Here is a 19718-nt window from a genome sequence, read left to right on the forward strand (position 1 = left end):
CTACTTCCTCAATCCGATCCCAGGGGACTCCTTTCTTTGTTAATGCATACAGTGGGTGTGCCATTTGAGCCATATGGGGTACAAGAGCTCTCTAATACCCCAGAATTCCCAAATATGTCTGTAGCTGAGCTACAGTTGTGGGTTGAGGGTATGCCTGTATCTTGTCTACAATAGCTTCTGGGATGACCCTTGTCTTACCCAACCAGACTACTCCTAAGAATTTGACTGACAGCCCAGGTCCTGTACTTCGGCTGTATTCACAGCCCACCCACATTATTCCAAATGGCTTAGCAATGTTGGAGCTGCCTGGGTTAAATCTGTAAGAGAATCAGAGGTTAACAACACCATCACCAATGTAGTGAAACATTGTAACCATGCTCGGCTTTGTCCACTTGGCTAGGTCCCCAGCCACTAAACCATGACAAATGGTTGGGCTATGCAGATAACCTTGGGGCAATACTTGAAAGGTCCACTGTCTCCCTTCTCAGGTGAAGGCAAACTGATCTTTGCTATCGGCTGAGATTGGAATAGAGAAGAAAGCATTTGCAAGGTCCAATACATAATGATAAGTCCCCAGCTGAGTCATCAGCTGATCCATCAAGTCGTGAACCGAAGGCACAGCTGCATGCAGAGGAGGCACTGCTTTGTTTAGTTCTCAATAGTCTACAGTCATTTTCCAGGTGCCATCAGGTTTTTTCACTGGCCATACCAGAGCATTAAATGGGCTATGAACTGGACGAATAATGCCAATTTTTTCTAATTCCAATATAGTGGCACTTATCTCTGCATGTCCTCCTGGCAGGTGATACTGCTTTATATTAATCACACATCTTGGCTGGGGTAACACCTGTGGGTCGTGTTTAGCATATCCCCATAACACAGGCTTTATTGTCCGTAGTCATAGCCGAAACTCTCCAGCTGTTGTTTGCAGGTGCAAGCCATAAAGTACATCCATACCCAAGATGTACTCAGCTACTGGGGATATATATATAGTATACACATGAGGGGACAATCATCCTATGCTTAATGGCAGTGACACAGCTTTGACTTCAATAGTATGTCCTCCATATCCATCTATATGAACTGTGGCCCCTGGAAACTTATCTGGATTGCCATGTATCAGGCTACATTCTGCGCCTGTATCTGCCAACACCAAAATACATTGCACATTAGTCCTTGACCAGTGTATTGTCAATTCAATGTGAGGCCTCCAGTCCTCACCTGCCCTCAAAAGACAAGGACCTTGGCCTGCTCCCTAATCAAACTGAACATTTCATCCACCTCCTCAGAAGCAATCAAAAAATCCTTTAAGTCCACCAAGCACACTTTGCTACCTGTTTCTGGACGTTTAGTGAAATGCTGTTCAGGGTGTAATTGCTGCCACAAGGCAAACAGGACCACATTTGGCTGCCAGTCAATTTTCTTGCCATCAACCCCTGCTGCAAGCAAGTCAAGCCACATCTGCTTACAGCTAGTCTTGCTTGGTCCCCTCAGGATAAGATCCTGATAATTTCTTAGGGGTTGGGTCTTAGCCACCTTCCGGACCTCTTTTGCTTGTCTTTTCTCCTCTATTTCACCCAGGCTGGCTATCATGGTCTTTACTTCATGTATAGGATGACCAATGTATGGGGCCAGTATGGCCATCAGTGACCCAAAGGATGTTGGTGGGGCATTTTGCAGCACTATGTCTCTCATGCTGCCTGTAAAATTTTCATCATCTGGGCCACGGGTGTTCACATTAAACATGGACTGCCTCATCCCCAGCTCCCAAATTATTTGAACCAAGTCAGTATATGTTGGCCATTTACTCACAGTCCTCGGCAGTTCCCCAGCATTTGCCCACATGGTTCGGGCAGCTGCACTCACCCATTCCATTAAGGAGTGATTATCTGGCCCTTGTGTGTATCTGCAGCTATTCTGCAGCAGCTGCCTCAGGGATGGGTGCATGGTAATAGAGGCCAGTTTTTCCATCTCCTCACCAGAGCACATCACACTATCCACCCCTAGGTTCCATAACCACAGCAGCCAAGCAGCTAGGGGCTCCCCCTGTTTCTACCGAGCAGCCAAGCAGCTAGGGGCTCCCCCTGTTTCTGCCAGAACTGTCTCCCTAAATCAACTAATTCAACCTGGGTATATGGGACATAGGTAGTGAATTTAGTTACCTGTGGATCACCTGCCGGTTGTTCACCTGGTCCTATAGGCTGCTTATGTTTCAGTTTCTGGTGCACAACAGGTCATGCCTGGAGGCACAAAGTCTCCTCCAACTCACCACTGGGTTTGTCGTTCTTCCAGGTGTGAGAGGCAGGGGTGCTAAGTCGCAGCACGTCATCCTCCAGACAGATTATCCGTGCTTCCAACAGCTCTGCTTTCTGTTTTAAATCTCGATCCATTTGTAGCATAGCGAGCAGTAGCCAGGCTCCAGTCAGCAGAAAAGTGGCCACCAGGCACCATATGCTCAAGGATAGCCATATTTCCTACCCCTCCCAAGGGGCTCTCCAAGGCCGTACTGCTTCATGGAGTGCCTGGTCTATGCTGACTTGCAGTATAGTAAGCAGCAACCAGACCCCAGTCAACAGGAAAGTGGCCAGAGGGCACAACATATTCAGGAGTAGCCACATTTCCTCCCTCTCCAAGGGTCTTTTGGCTCCTGTACCTACTCAAATATCCTGCCAACTACGCCAATTGTAAAGCTAGGGCTTACAGACCCCTCAAGTCTGTTACACAGATTGGGTTACAAACCCTCCACACACGGGTCTGTGAGCTAGGTAATAGGGAAAAAAAAAAGGTTCTAGGAGCCGTAGGTATAGAAAAATGAATGGGTTTTATTCAGATCTAGGAGCAACTATCCTAGCGGCTTCTCTGAGAGTTCTGAGAAGCACTGTGGATCAGAGCTGTGAGTCCTTTATACCTAAGTCCACAACCCTGGACACCTGGGTGCCCACACACAACTTACACTAAGTAGTAACACGGAACACCTGAGGATATTTACAGCAAATGCTCAGCAAGGTTCCAAACACCCGAGGGGCCCTGACATTTTCCTATTTTTCCCAACACCCCCTACCCACACCATGGTGGAAGAAAACTCAAACTACTGGGCACTCTAGTTGACAGTCCCAGCTGAGCCCAGCTTTTGAGTGATCCCAGCCCAGGCATCAGACATGTGAGGAAAGAAGCTTCTAGATGATAACAGCTCGCAGCAATTTAAGTCACCCTCAAGTTGTTTGAGGATTCTAAACTCAGGCCCTGGATATCATGGAGCAGAGACTTACTTATGTTCTCTTTCTACCTAGAACATACTTTCCAACTTTCTTTGCTTGGGTAGATATTTCTTATTCCTTAAGTGTCACCTTAGGACTTCTCCAGGAAACATTTTCTGAACCCTTTGGTTGGGTTAAGTACTTCTTCTCCAGGCTGGTTTAGCATACCTCTTCTTTAGCATTATCTAGAAGATACTTATCTTTGTTCATCCAGTAATTATGTGTATATCTGACCCGGCAGGAAGACACGCAATATATGCTCATTAGCTGAACTGAAGAAATGTGAACTCCACTGAGCTGGCCCTCAGCAGGCCTGTAGGTGGACGAGTGTGTCTTTAGCACCCTCTACCTTCTTTACAGCACCCTTCCACACCACCCTCCAAACTTCCCTTGCCCCAATTCACTTTCAGTATTACTAGTAAGTGATCACTGAAAAATGATGTTAGCTTAGGGTTTGTCTTGTAAGCTTATAGGGCAGAAGAAGGCCTAAAAGGCATTATTTGGGTGCATGGATTTGCTACAGTCTAATCACTTAGAATGTGATTATATACCAGGGATTTGAGCTGAACTCTTTTCTCTGGTGTTCCTGGCAAGGAAAAGGAAGACAAGTGAGAACAGAGCCTTGAGAAACAGAATCACACTGCAGTGTAGACATGTGCTCAAGGACAGAAGAACTAGGGAGAGTGAGAGGAAGGGAGAAATCTCAGGACTCCAGGAACGGCCAGGAATTTGTCCCTTTGATAACTGCCTCACCTTCCAGGTGTTTGCTCCTTTTGATTTTAAGACTTTAGTCACTGCCTTAGAACTTTTGGGTGGGGTTCACAGAGAACCTTCACCAGGGCTATGCATACTGTTGCCGTGGGAGCAGGACCACCACCAAGACCCCAGAACTGTAGACCTACCAGTGTGCAGCGCCAGCCAGGGGGAGCGTAAGTGTGGGCTAAGCCCAGGAAAGCCATAGGGACAGGGCTGCCTGAGGCCTTGGGGGCCCAAACCCATGCCAGTGTGCAGAGGATGCCAAACCTGGAGTTAAGGCAGATTATTCTCCAGTTTTAAGATTTAATGCCTGCCCTGCTGGGTTTTGGACTTCCTTTGGGCCAGTTTCCCCTTTCTCTTCTGTTGCTCCCTTGTGGAATGTGAATATGTACCCTTTGCCTGTCCCATTATTGTATCCTGGAAGTAGATAACTTGTTTTGATTTCTCAGATGAGACTTTGGACTTCTGAATTGGTGCTGGAATGAGTTAATATGTTCTGTGATACTCTTTTTTGGCAGCTGGCCCAGATGGGGATCTGAATCCTTGACCTTGATGTTATCAGCACTGCACTCTAACTGAGCTAACAGACCAGGCCCTGGAATGAGTTAAGACTTTGGGATTATAGGTATGTAATGATTGTATTTGTATGTGAGAAGGACATGAGTTTTGGGGGACCAGGGGCAGAATGCTATGGTTTGAATATCTCCCCAAAACTCATTGAAACTTGCCCCATTGTGGCAGAGTTTAAGAGGATGGAAAATTGGACTATGGAATTTGAAAGGTTGGGTCTTTGGGAGGTGATTGAATCATGAGGACTCTGTCTTCATGAATGGGTTAATCCATTCATGGATTAATTGGTTAATGATTGACTGGGTTCTCAGGGAGTAGACTGGGGGCTTTATAAGGAGAGGAAGAAAGCATATGGAAATGTGCTCTTGCTCACCCCTTGACATGCGATATTCTGCACTGCCTTGTGACTCTGCTGAGAGCCCCTATCAAGATAAAGGCCCTCACCAGATTGCGCCCCTGGACCCTGGACTTCCCAACCTCTGAAACTGTAAGAAATAGATTTTGTTTCTTTATAAATTGCCCAGTTTCAGGTATTCTGTTACAAGCAACATGAAATGGCCCCCCACCTACTCTCATCCTCTAAGACACCATTTCTCTGGGATAGAGTTTATTTGGCCAGGGGTGGACCCAACCTGGGTCAGAGTCTCACCTCTGGGCATTTGGAATTGAGATGGTCTTTCCATGTGGTCAGAACTATTTGCAACAGTAAAGCTGGAGGGTGGCCAGACTATACAATGTGGACTAAGAGAAGCAGAGACGAGACAAGAGGACTGACGGCCTGCAGTCCTGGGTATCAGTCCCCTTCTGTCTGTCTACAGGTTCAGATAACCACCTTGTCCTTTGTATCCTTAAAATAATCTTCCTCTTCCCTTTCTGACTTCCAGTCATTTGGGTTGTTGTTACTTGCAATAAAAGAATCCTAACCAAAACAGCAGTCGTTCCCCAGCTGCATGCCAAAGCACCTGGGGCACTACATTGCATTCACAGGGGTGCTTCTGTTATTCTTGTCTTTTATTTGGCTCAAGTCGTTATATTGTTTTCAATATATGTTTCTATATGCTGTATGAATGTTTGCTGGCCACTGAGGAGGAAAGGAGGCATGCTGAACAGATTGTCAGAAGGATACCTGAGGAACTGATGGGGAGTACTGATATTTAGGGTGACCATCTGGCCCCTGAAAGACAGGAGACCAGAACAAGTCCACTGGATCAGCAGGATGGATCCAGGAGTGGGGAGCACAGAGCTCCTACACATTTTGGTAAGAGAGTCCATCCTATGTCCACCAGGTAGGTGGTGAGAAAACTCAACTGAGTGTTCATGTTTAAGGTTATTTAAAAAGCAAAATTCTAATCGAGTTGCATTTTTGGTTTGCAGAAAACTCAAATTTACTTTAGATAAAGCACGCCATTATATTAAAAAATGGTACCTCAGCTTTATTTTAGCAAAATCACTGACAAAACAATCAAAAGCCAGAACTAAAAAGACATTTTTAATTATAATGTGAGCTGAAGTTTTACATTTCTTTAAGAATTCAATTTTAAAAAGAGAAATTTCTAAAACCAGCAACAGACAAGTCCTTAGTCCACTTTTAAATCTTTCCCCACCAGCATTGCAGTCACGGGATGCATGCTTGCTTTGTGCTCTTGGTAGGTACGGACAGCTTGGTCATGGGATTTGTCAAAGGCAGCAAGATCCCTGCAAAAAAGGAAGAAAAAGAAAGAAAGGAAAGAAAGAGGACAGAGAAGAGAGAGAGAGAGAAAGGGAAAGAGACGGAGGGAGGGGGACAGGGAGAAGGAGAGGGAGAAAGAGGACAAGAACATGTCAATACCCAAGATTAAATTAAAGACTGATGGCCAACATGATAGCCAAATAGCACCCAAACAAGGCACCAGTCCCAGCCAATCTGATGGCTGTGCCCCTGCCACAGGGACCTAAAGGGCTCCTGCTCTACCAGATATTGACCCTTAAACTTGCAGATCACAGATATTTTGTGGGGAGTTGCAGGGAAGGGCCAAGAGGCTGGACAGTGGCTATTTGCCAAGCAACATGGAAGTATTTTATTATTTGAACAGTGTCCTCTCACCTCCTGGCTAAATATCAGCCCTGTATGACAGAGTGAAACTCGAAGACTGTCTTTTTAGCAAATTGCTTTTGAAAGTTTATTTTTTAAATCAAGATTTTAAGAGTATAAAAATACTAAATTTATAAAAAGAATTTCTGAAAACTTCAAACAATTGAGAGTAAAAATACTGACAACAGTGAACTAATAATAATGTTATGTTAAATAAACAGGACGGACCGTAGAAAACGTAGGATTAGTCATTTTTAATATAACTACTATTTATAAATCATAAGACAGAAATATTAATCTTTCCCACAAAAGGTACATTGTTTAAAATCTACTTAACATATACTTTATTCAATTCAAAGCTAGATGGGTTTTAATTATGTAAGATATATAAAATATACTTTAAAATACTTAAGAATTAAATTTGTGGCTACATCAAAAAAAATAGTGACTTGTTTTGCTGAATGAATTTTATTATATTTGTAAAGTAAATGAAAAACAAACGGATTAATCATGGATATTTATGTCATGATTATATTTTTTTCAGAATTCAGGCCAAATCCATAGTCAAAGAACTTCAGAGATAGTCTTAAATTGTACCTTGCTTCTAAGATACAATTTTTTCCCATTTACTAAGCATTCCTTTTTCTGTCAAGCGACCTACTCTTCCACCTCTTAGCAACATTTGGATCAAAAAATTTTGCTTTATCTGCTCATTTCTCCTTGCATTTCATTTCACTCTTTTTCTTGTCCCTACCTACTCACCAATTATCCTCTACTTGCTTTTAAAAATCTTTCTGTGTCTATAAGCCCGTCTTCAATTTATTTCCTATCATCAGTGTCTAACACTATTTTGCCCATAATAGGTAATCCGTATGTAATGCTTCTAGAAAAGCTAACAGAATTATCTCAAGTTTGAAAGACTCAGAAGTGTGAACTCCTATTCTAAAATTATATCGAGAAGCTTTAACCTATTTAAAAAAATCTCTTATATAGCTTTGCATTTTACAAAGCATTTTAACCACAATAAAAACGTTTAAGACTTTTCTTCCCATTCCTTATGTAAATTCAGAGCATAGTGTGATGCGGTTCTTACTTGAATAAGGGTCGTGTAAACTTCATTCTTCCTTGCTCAGTTGCCATTTTTAGAGCCAAAGGGATTGCTTCCTCCCACTTCGATTGAATACAGAGCCGCAGCCATCTGAGAGGAGGAGTTTTAGGGGGCATGGGGTAGAAAATGAGGAGGAAGGGACAGGATATGGCAGGTATATGTGAATATCACTTGTGTAATGAAGAATAATCTCACTACAGTTATATTATATAACACTTTATGGTGTGTCTTTATTCTGAGAAACCCAAATCCTTTCACGTACAACTTAATAACCGGAGAAGAGAAGGAAGAGGAATTGGTTCTTGAAAAAGATCATATGTTTTAAAAGGCTGGGATGAGGAAGGTGCTCATGTACTTTATAAATCCGATCTCTGAAGGAACTAAACTTTGGTTTAAGCCTCATACTACAAACCTGAATTACAAAAGATTAAAACATAACAAAATCAAAGATTTCTAACCATTCCCATTTCCGAGTCTATGTGGCTGGTTGTGAAAGAAAGCCTATTTACCCCTAAATCCTTCATTCTAATTTTTTTTTAAGGCAAGAGAAGCTTAAAATAAAAATCTAACAAAAAGATTAGTACTATCATCTTGCAGATATTGCAACTATTCCTTAAATACTACTATAATTATTCATATAGATGCAGTAAATTTGACAAGGATTTCTCACAACTCATGTATGTCTCATACTCTGCTTTCCCTTTCTCCACCTTTTACGCTAGTTTTCTGCTTTCTTCCACAGAGACAAGTTAAAATGATGTACCTGAATCGTATTTCAGAATTGTTAATGGCATTGAAGTTGTACACCTCTTGCATTCGCTTTATGTGCCCCAAGGGAAGAGGTGCCTAAGGGCAAAATAAAGAAGTATAACGGATCATTTCAACAGGATTCCTTGGAAGAAAGGAGCTGGAGAGAAATTCTTAGCCAGATTAAAGTCCTAAGTAGTTTATAATGTAGAAATAAGCTAGATAAAAATAAAAGAAAAATGCACGCTAAAGTAAATTTTGTGCAAACTTAATTCTGGATGAGGATGTTCTACTGGGAGCACAGGGGTAATTTCCTTCGTGAGATGCTTAGAGAATTAAATGAGAATTACGCTCCTCAGACTTTTTAGTATATATAAATACTGTCTTTCAGACGCTTCCCAGAGTCTTTCAAGTTTTTACCTATACCTTATCTATCTAAAATTTATTCCATTCTTTAGATTAAATCAGTTCCTTAATTTTTTCTCACTGATCCCCCCCAGCTTTATGTTTGTATATTTCCTCTGAAATCCCTTTTAAATTATCTGTGAACCTACAAAATGGCAGTTCCTAAACTTATATATTATAGACACCTTTGAGAATCTGATGGATATATGGACCCTTTCCCTAGGGGAAAAATACATTTACCATATAAATCCAAAATTCTACACACAATTTCAGGGGATTCATAAACCTTCTATACCCTTCTTAACTACATGCTAAAAGGGAGAACAAGTTTAGGTAAAGAAAAGAAAGGATAACCTTAAGTTTGGATAAGTAGGGAGTCTGAGGTGCCTGCGGGGTACAGGCAGAGATGCCATATGGCATGGTAACTCTCCTCCCCAGCCATGACCTCCTGCCTTACAAGACTCTTGCTCCACACTCTCTAGCCATCTCTGCTCTCATTAACTGCTAGGCCCATCCCAAATTATTTAGTTTATTAGCTCCCTTATGAACACACTCAAGTCCAAGTCCACCCCTGTACACCAACCAGTTAGGATCCCCTCCGAGGCTCCCTGACTCTCCCCTTCGCCATGCCCGTTCCTGAGGCATCCCATCACAATTCCCCTCTTCCAGGTCCTAGGCCACACTGCCGTGCTACAGAAATTTATGAAACCGTGATAACCCGAGGCATGCAAAACTCATTCTCTCTTTGATGGGGTATCTGTTGCCTCAAAATCCTATTCCTCATTTTGGCAACAGTTCCACAGGAAGTTCTGTTCCAAATCTTCTCCATCCCTCTCAAGGTCCTCAGACCAAAGAGCTTTAATGTAATACATGTTAATGAGACTGAGTCATTATCTCCTAACTGCAGCGTCTCCTTTCAGTTTCATATATTTTTTTAATTACCTGGGTTTGAAACCTTCAAATCTGCTTGGGCTCTCTCTCCTGCTAACCCCCAGAACCAGTCAGTCGCCAAACTCTACACTTTTATCCTGTGCAATCTCTCCCTTCTCTGTCCTGTTCTCTCTTTTCCCACCAGCTCACTCCTCTGTCCTGTACTCCGCTGAGTCTCACAACTAACTTCTCCAGTAACAGCCTTCATATCACCAGGAGATCCATTTTCATAACCTGCCATTTCGTCAAGTGACACTCCTGTTAATATTTTTAAATCTTTTCCTACTGACCAGAATAAAATCCAAAATTCTTAGCTTAGCATTCAAGACCCATCACCTCCGACCCTACCAGCCTTTCTGGTGCTACCTTCATTAACTTCCTCACCTGGTGCTGTGGCTTCCTCCTGCTTCAATGGGCCACTTGCTGCTCCCTCCAGCCACATGTCTACCTCCCTTCCAACACTGCGCTGCTCAGACCAGGTCCCCCTCCTCCAAAACTCCTTCCTGGACAACTTCAGGTGGAAGGGAGCTCTTCTTCACTAAGTTTTTCTCAAATGATACCTAAAATATACTTCCTTTTATGGCTGAATTTTCCATGTGTTACCTTTCCTACTAGATTATGAGTGTTTTGAGGACAAGATACATTCTTCCATATTTTTATATTTAGCACAATACCAAACACAGTAGGCATTCAACCAAAAATTATTTTCAATAAATAATTCAACTTTATACATTAATTTTTTCCATTAACTTCCACATTAATATTTTTTTTCCAAGTTGGGTACAACATAAGTGCTGTGCCGTTATGTCCATTTTAATTTCTAATGCTTTGAGCTAGTACTTACTCTCTGAAGCATCTGTGCTAAAAACTCATTCAACTGATGAGAAGAGAGATCTTTCAGGTCTGTGGCATTGAATGAATTTAAATCTTCTTCTTTGGCCTAAAAAAAATGTTACCTGGTTATTTCTGTTTGTGTACAGTTTGATATTTTTGGGTTTATCTGACAGGCAAGTAAAAATTAAGAAAAAGGCATACATATGTGGATGTACAAGACTGTACAAAATAAATTTAAGCCTGAGATTGAGTTATTATCACTTTAAAGGCTGATATGACTCCATAAAAATTAAGAAAAAGGCATACATATGTGGATGTACAAGACTGTACAAAATAAATTTAAGCTTGAGATACTTCAATAATCCTGAGATTGAGTTATTATCACTTTAAAGGCTGATATGACTCCAAAAATCTATATTACTTAAGAAAAATTAGACCATTAATAGTAAGAATGGAGGAAACTTTTGACATTTTTGTACCATTCAAGGTATAGAGATTACCAAAGCAAAGAAACATTACAAAAAGCATGTCAACTAATTTATAGGCCAACTAAAAACTGTGGGTAAAGGAGCAAATGGCATACTTTTCTTAATATCACACTAATGAATTCAGGGAAACTGATGATTCCCTCCATCCCCACACATTCTATTTTCCCCATTTAATCTTGGAAATCATCTAAGAAAAACAAAAGTAGATCTGCACTTTTCAAATTAGTATTTGCTGCCAAAAATCTTTGGGGATGTGATTAAGGAATATTAAATAAAACTCATCAAAATAAATATTTTTAAATATTTTAAAACTAGTTATAAATCCTTTTAAACAAAGGTTTTCCCCGCTAATTTTATGAGAAATATATGCAAATGTTAAAAAATCAAACAGGACAAAATGAAAAATTCCTCTGCTTTTGCTCCCTCTCTCTTACTCCTCAGTAACCAGTATTAATAGTTCCAATATATCCTTCCAGGACATGTAATATATACATACATATATATATATCCTTTTAAAGAACTACTTATTTTGTATCTTCCTCCCCCTTCAGAACTCCCTTTAATATCAAAACTTCCTTCCCATTTAGAACCTCACCTTAATATCAGAACTTACCGCTCTATCTCATTCTCTGCTAAAAACACACAAATCTAAACTATATATTAATTAAGGATATATTTATATGTGGTAAAAACATTACAAGAAAGGAATGAAAAACCAAAATTCAGGATAATGGTGACCTTGATGGGTCAGCAAGATCAGTAGAGAGGGGGATGAGATGGGGAGGGATGCTTCAAGGTACCGATAAGCTTTTATTTCTTATGCTAGTGGTAGGGTACACAGGTGTTGTTTTACAGGTGATTTTTATACCTTACAAATATATTTAATATATATGTATATATTCTGCATTTAATATTTAAGAAAAATTGAGAAATAAAATACATACGGAAAAGAGTGCACTACTGATGACAATGTCCTTGTTCTGTCCCCAACACTTCCTGCTCTTATTGATATTGAACTATTTGTAATTATCCACCTTAGCTGCTGGCCCCAAAGGAATATCTGAGCAGGAATCAGTAGCAGTTTTATTTAGCATCAGGTAAATTGGAATACATTTTTCAAATTAAAACAAAGGGCTCTAACATATTCACGTTGTTGTTAAGAAATCGTGCTTCCCACAGATATCTACTTTTCTCCATGACAAGTCTTGTGTCATGCAGAAGAGCAAAGCATTATCTGTGGCAAGATCTGTTTCCATATTTCTCTCCTCGGATGGAAATAATTAAGCCTTTCTAAATTATTTAGAAAGAGCACATAATTAACCACTCCTCTAATCAGAAGTCAATACTACTCCAGACAAAGACAGTGGAGGTACCCATGTGCTCGACCAGCCTACTTGTCTGGTAGGTAGCTATTCAGAAGACTTTATTACTTCCTTCCTTCCAAAACAACAACAACAAACAAACTTGACCTTAGCTCTAAAGAGTTAATAATGCTCTACCTTTTTTATGGATGTTATGAGAGTCTCCAAAAAGATGTTAATATTTTATTTTAAATTATAGTATCTTCTCCCTTGGTTTGTGATTCATTTTCCTGATTTGCCTTACTCTTGATCTGTTTTTTCTTCCTTCTTCTGGATCTAAGTGTGTTTTTCCAATACCTGGAGCTTTCTATTCCCCTTTCTTATCCTTCACGATTAATCAGTTTTTGAATTCTTAACTGGTTATGAAATTAACCACAAAAATCTCTTTCAAATCAATATTTCCTCCTGTACTGTTCTAATTCAAACCTCTCAAATTTTCTTACCTGAACTACTACTGATACTTCCTAGCTGGCCTTCTCACTAACTCTAACTTCCCACCTTAACTGAGCCTATGTATTACACTGCCAGATTAATGATCCTAACACACAACTCTGATCACTTTGTTGCAATTCAAAAACCTTTAAGGATCACTGTTGCCTACAGATTATGTTTTAAATTCCTTCTGAGACAGGGAGCTAATCTATCTTTACAAATTTGTTTTCTCTCTACTAATTGATGTATTCACCCCACAATGAATAAATGTGGATGGCCCTGGGCATACAGAGAGGAATAAAAACAATTCCCGCTCGCAAGGAGTTTATAGTCTGGTGGAAGAAATAGAGAAGTAAACAAATACAGTCAAAGCTTTCTTAAATGAGCTCCACTAAAAACAGACTCATCAGATGAACTAATACTCTCCATTCCCTCTGTGAAATGAGCTGACTGATGCCCAGGGCACAGGGACACTGGGAGTGGGTGGGCCGCCCTCGGTACCTGTGCTCTTTTGCTCCCACCTGTTCATTCATACACTACGTCTGCTGTATGTGTTTCCAAATGTGCTTATGTCAGTTGTGTCTGTAATAATGCGATTGTATTAACTAACAGGTAAATTGATGAAAGAAGAATGGCAAAGAAAAATAAATTTCTATAAATACTATGTTGAGTTGCTATTTTTAATAAAATACTTTTTTAAAATACTGTCCTTCCCGCTCAGAATGTCCTGCACCTCATCCATGTCCAAATCATATTCATACCTACCTGAAATATCCTCTCCTGTAAGAAGCTCTCTTGGATACTGCAGCTAATTCCAATTCCCCTACCCTGGTGGAGGTAATGGCTACTTCTGTGGGTCTATTACTTCATCTGTAATCTTTCTCATGCTGCTCATCACTTACTGCTTAGCATTCCAGTTATTTATGTATAAATCTAATTTCTTTAATTAAACTATAGACGCTTCAAAGCTAAGTCCATCTCTGTACTTTTCATAGTGTGTGGCACAGGATTTTTTATATAGAAGATTGCTAAGAAATACTGGTTAAATAAACTTTAGAAACAAGTTTTCAAATGGCAACGCCTAAGTTTGTTGCAAATAATCAGAATAAAATTATTCCTAAATTTTCTGTTATTTTTCATTAAAGAATTATCCAAGGTGTATCTTCGCTCTGGTTTCTCTAGGGGTTATGTTTCAGTACATACACAAAGAAGCTTGTCTTTAGGAAGTTTCATAGAAATGAACAAAGCTACTGGCAGAGCAAAAGGGCTTCAATTCTTCCCATTGCTAATAGCTGGCATTGGTAGTTACCCAAGACTATTTTAGATTTACCTGGTATATAAAATTGCTATATTTGGAGTAGTATCTTATAAATGATTTGTGAAGAAAGAAGAAAGGTAAAATGCAAATATTTTTGCACATTCTTTAAGAGTTGGAAAGAAAAAATAAAAATCAGAACTAATGCCATCAATGTCTATTTTTTCCCCCACGAAACTTAATTTTATACATTGAGGGTAGATATAGTATCACCTTGGACAAACCTGACTTTCAAATAGCTTTTCCAAATACAACTGTTTATGACTTAAAGTACCCACCCACCCTCCTTCATAAGAAGAGACATATTTGTACAATTCTAAAAGCAGTAAAAGACCCTTCACACATTAGTACTTACAGTAATCCATCTTTGACTTAAGGCAATACAAGCATTTGTCAGAGTCATATCATAACTGCAAAGATGAAAAAATATTAAAGATTAAATTTGATTAAAACGCACGTGCTTTTGCATAAATGCAGTTTTAAAGCTATAGAACATACTTAAATTTCAAAGTTCCTTTCAAATAACGAACTCCAAAATATGGAGGTAGGAAATCTTTTCCCTGACCTAAATATTACTGGCATAATCTAAGAACTCACACATCCAAGTGGATACCATACTAATGAAACACCTGACTATCCTTCAGAGAGAATGCCAAGCATCTAAGCAAAAGACCGTCATATGCTCAAGTAGCAAATGTTAAAGCAGTTGGAGCCAGCTGAGCATATTTCATGTTTACAGCATGGCAGGAGCAGTTCTAGGCATTCAGGACAACATGATGAAGAACACAATGTTCTTGTGCTCCTGGATTTTACTTTCTGTTCTTTCAACCACGTAATCACTCAACAAATCTGCTAGAACCCGCTATGTGACAGGTTCTAGACACTAGACCCTTGACAGACTCTGAAATCATCATGTGATGATGTCATTCCTTTCTTTTCAGAAGAAAGTGGAATTAACACACTGTGATCATTAAGCAAAGCAAATTACACCAATATTTGTGTATTCTCACCTTAGAAAATAAATTGTACATTTTGCAACAATGAAAAAGAACACGCAATGTGTGCCAAATTCTTGCAAAACATCCCTCTTTGTCCATAAATCATGCTTGCTTGCTGTGAAATGTTTGTTTTAGAGTACAGAGAGGTGCCTGCCCCTTAGGGCCTAAATGAACTAAAGTTTTGATTAAAAGTGACTACTGAACTTGTCATAAAGAGAGCTGTGACTGGGACTCCCTGTTTGTTCCCTAGGAGGGATGATAAAGTAGCTGCCAGTCATCTTCATGAGGGAGTCAGCCTGGGGACTGCAGAGAAGCCGTTTTGTTTGCCCTCAAAAACAAATGTGGTCAGAGGTCCCCGACTGCTCAGGCAATAAATCACCTTCAACTAGAACATCCCTTAGCACTGATTTCTTAAATAACAATAGGACAGTGGAAAACCTTTGGCTGGTCTGTTTTTTAGTGTCCTGAAACTTCTTTCTCAGTGTAATTAAAAGAATTAAGTTAAGGATTAGCCCAGGGAAAGGAAGCAACTCCCACTCGTGGCAAAGTCCTAAAAAAGTCATGAGCTAAACCAGGTATGAGCCTTGCTCTCGTGGTGCTTACGGTGCAGCAAAGGAGGAAGACTTCAGAGTCACACAAATAAATGTAAAGTTACAACCATGGCAACCGGTGTGAAGAGGCGATACCCAGCACCAAGATACCTAGAGTGGGAGATTTGACCTGGTCAGAGAGGTCAAGAAATGCTTCTGTGAAGAAGTGGTTCCTGAGCTGAGATGGGAATTAACTGGGCAAAGAGCACTCCAGGTGGAGAGAATGGCATGTTCAGGTCCTGTGATTGAGGGAGTATGGAGAGAGTGAGAGGCCCCAAAACTGCCATGACTGAAGCAAAGGGGGCTGGGTGTTAGCAGCCTAGGAGTCCTTGTTAAAGAATTCTGTCTTAGCCTAGGAGCAAGGGGATGACATGACACATTTGTGTTTTTAAAGGTTTTCTCTGGCTTTAGGGTGGAGGATGGTTGGGAGGGGGTCCAGAATGGATACAAGTGCACAGTCTTCCAGGAGGAAATGATGATGTGAGACTGAACCTGAGTGGTGGTGGTAGAACTGGAGAGGAGTGGATGGTCTTGAGAGAGACTTAAATATAAACAAATGATGAGAGCAATATAAAAATCAGAGGGACTTGGAAGCCAACATTCTGTGCTGTGATGGATCAAAGCATTTTCTATGGTTTGGGATTTTTTAAGATACTCTCTCTTTACAGGATCCCTCAGCATATGAATGATTTCAGGGTTCCTCCAGCACTTTGGTATTGCTTGAAAGCAATCTTAAGAAATCTAGAATGAGCCAAGACTCAAAAAGGATCTAGCAGCGGTGACATCAAAGAAACACCTTTAGGGCTGGCCCGTGGCTCACTCGGGAGAGTGCGGTGCTGATAACACCAAGGCCCCGGGTTCGGATCTCATATAGGGAGGGCCGGTTCGCTCACTCAGTGAGCGTGGTGCTGACAACACCAAGCCAAGGGTTGAGATCCACTTACTGGTCATCTTAAAAAAAAAAAAAAGAAAAAGAAATACCTTTAAAGAACCCACTTTTCACTCAGATTTCCTTAATTTCAAAAGCAATAGCCAAAAGCTTATTCTCTCCTTAACTTCCTGCGACTGTCTTTTGCCCTAACCAAGCCACTGAAATGAGAGTCTTAGAAAAGACTCCTAATTTCGTATTCTGTGCTTTTCTTTTTTCAGGATCCTTCTTCCCTCAGAATTGTACAGCCCACCACACTGCTGACCATTCTACCACTTTTAAATTATTTCTTCCTACACCTTCCTTAACAATGAACTAAACTTTGAAAGTTCCTTTTGATTTTTGGTATCTTTCCTCTGTTCTAGCTCTCAAAAGGAGACCCACTAAGGTTCTAAACTTTACTTCATGTATTCCTCTCTGTAAACCATCTCTAGGCTGATGTCAAATCCATAACTACTTAAATTATTAGTATCCTCACCATAGCACTTAAAAATATTTAAAAAAATACTTTCATTATATTATAACTATTTGATACATACACATTTGCTCTGTGAGTTCCTTATTCATCATTCATCACAATAGTGCCTCCCACTCAATAAACATGTGCTGGGTTGAACTGAATCTTTAACTACTGCATCTCCACACAGACATTTTTAATTCTTTGCTCACCATGGTCAATCAGTTCCCAATAGATTCTAAGCCCCCAAAATCTCTCCTCTCAATTGCTCATTTCTTTTCCCAATGCCCCGCATTACTTCATGGCTTCATTATGTCTAGTAAGGATGTTGTAGGAATTAATGAGATAATATATATGATGGTACTTCTTAAACTATAAAGTGCTAGGAATAAAGAATAGTATTATTTTGGTGGTATCTTTTTTAGACACTAAAAGGGTTTATTGATAATTTGTGCCTGTTTCCAAAACGAAGTTACAAACAATTCTATTGCAGTCCCCATTCCCGGGCTTCTGAGCCCCTGTTTTCCACCACGGTGGATGATACCAGGACTGCTTGGTTAACAGGGAGCTCTGATCGAATCTCTTTCACGCTCAAAACTTCCAATAACTTCCCCACCAAACCATTCTCAGCCTGGCCATTCCAGGTGCTTTACAAACAAACATGGCCATGACTCATCTTGTTTTCTACCTTATCTCCCACTGTTCCCCTTACATCAATTAAACTGGGCTGTTTAATGGAAGAGTAGTCGGTAGGCAATTTCAGTGATCCAAAGCAAAGGCAGCGAGGGACTGGGACTTGCAGCAGGCAGCATTCCCACAACTCACGGAAGACCAGGGTTTGGGTCTCTGATTTAAGGAGGGTGTTTCATTTAAAAGTGATTATATCGGAGAGGATGAGACTGACAAGGTCTGAATATCAACGCTTACTACTTACTAGCTGTGCAACCTCGGGCAAGACATTTTACCTAGCTAAACCTAATTTGCCTCCTCTGGAAATGGGGCTAATAACTTATAATACTGTTGTAATGATTAACATAACACTTACAAAATGTTATTTTTCTTATTGCTGAAGTTTGAAGGAAGGGAGAATAGTTTATTCTCTAAATCTCTTACCATCCTTGTGCAAAGTGGAGGCATTCAATAATTACTTACAATGAATTGAACTCATTTATATTTATAAATCATAGAAATTATTCTTTTAGTCTCAAGGTTAAGGTACAAACAACTAAGAACTATGCTTTCACCAGTAACTAGTAACAGCTTAAGGAAGACATAAAATTCTTTCCAGTATTTTGAGGAACTCTAGGATTCAGGAGAACAAGAAAGAAAGCATCAGCAGGTAAGTACGTACTTGGGTTTGACAGGAGGCAGTCCAGGAGAGTAGAGCCAGGCATTCCAATCCACTTGATCGAGAAGATCAACCTGTTAACAGCAAGAATAGCCAGTTTGCTACAGAATGACTTTCCTGTTGAAAAAAAATCTAAAACAAACTTTTAAGTCCTCAAATCTATAATTCTGTCTAATCTGTCATGTCAAGACATAATTTGTCTCTTTTTTTTCTTTTAATTAATATTATGTTTAGTTGCCAGATCATAATTGTGTATATTTACAGGTACAATGTGGTATTTCGATATATGTATACTATGTGGAATGATTAAATCAAGCTAACACACACATTGATCACCTCTCCTAAGTTTCTTTTCTAAAACAAATTTATATTCATCCCTAGGATCCTGTTAAATTAAAATAGGAAAATTAAATACATATAAAAAATAAAATTCTGAACCATAGTACTGAGGATATCTCTAAAATAGGAAAATTCCACACATTAGTTCATGTCGTTGAGATCACATTTTAAAGAGGAAAAAATGCAATGAAAGATTGAGTCTTAAAGCAAATTCTGAACCAGTACTACTATTTAGTAACTGAAGTTAGCCTATCAAATAGTCAGTAAATAAAGATACATTATAGAGAATGAAAAATAAGAAAGCCTTTTAAATCCAACCTTATCTTTAAAGTGGGAATATAGGAAATCCTTCCAATCATCAGTGGTTATGCTCTTGTAGGAAAATTTCTCAACGTAAGCCTTTAAGAATCCCAGGAAAACCTCTAAGGGTAAAAAAATAAAAACAGAAAGAAAAAAAAAAATCAATTCATAGGAAGGTAATTATTTGACCTTTTTTGGTGCTTGGCATTGTACTGTTAACCACAGAGAACATTCAAAGCATAGGGAAACCAATGAGGGCTTCAAGAGTAAAAAAAATGTTCAAAAAAGGAGGTAGGACTTAAATTAAACTTTGAAGAGTATATATAATTTGGTAGACAGGAGATCAGAAATCCTGATTACAGGTAAGAGGATTGTGAAGTATGCATAAAACAAATGTACTTCACAGGGCCTCGTTTTCCAAAACCTTGCAGTTTCAAATATTGACCTTGCAAAGGACAGGAAAATTTCCCCAGGCTATAGTCTC

At 39.7% G+C, this 19718-nt stretch overlaps 1 protein-coding gene across 2 annotated transcripts in view; it reads right to left on the bottom strand.

Moving 5' to 3' along the window:
- Positions 1 to 5993: 5993 nt before the first annotated feature.
- Positions 5994 to 19718, bottom strand: part of LTA4H (leukotriene A4 hydrolase) — a 37455-nt gene continuing 23730 nt past the window's right edge. The window contains exons 13-19 of one of the 2 annotated variants that reach the window (XM_008569058.1): positions 19253 to 19356; positions 18599 to 18669; positions 14630 to 14684; positions 10689 to 10784; positions 8526 to 8608; positions 7748 to 7852; positions 5994 to 6278 (exon numbers count right to left, since the gene is read on the bottom strand). In XM_008569058.1, the coding sequence (XP_008567280.1) occupies positions 6161 to 6278; positions 7748 to 7852; positions 8526 to 8608; positions 10689 to 10784; positions 14630 to 14684; positions 18599 to 18669; positions 19253 to 19356 (632 nt within the window). In that variant the 3' untranslated portion in view covers positions 5994 to 6160. The remainder of the gene's footprint in view (positions 6279 to 7747; positions 7853 to 8525; positions 8609 to 10688; positions 10785 to 14629; positions 14685 to 18598; positions 18670 to 19252; positions 19357 to 19718) is intronic. The other variant, XM_008569059.1, reaches the window with a different exon arrangement.

Source organism: Galeopterus variegatus, unplaced genomic scaffold (genome assembly GCF_000696425.1).
Source record: "Galeopterus variegatus unplaced genomic scaffold, G_variegatus-3.0.2 Scaffold461, whole genome shotgun sequence".
NCBI classification, from domain to species: Eukaryota; Metazoa; Chordata; class Mammalia; order Dermoptera; family Cynocephalidae; genus Galeopterus; species Galeopterus variegatus.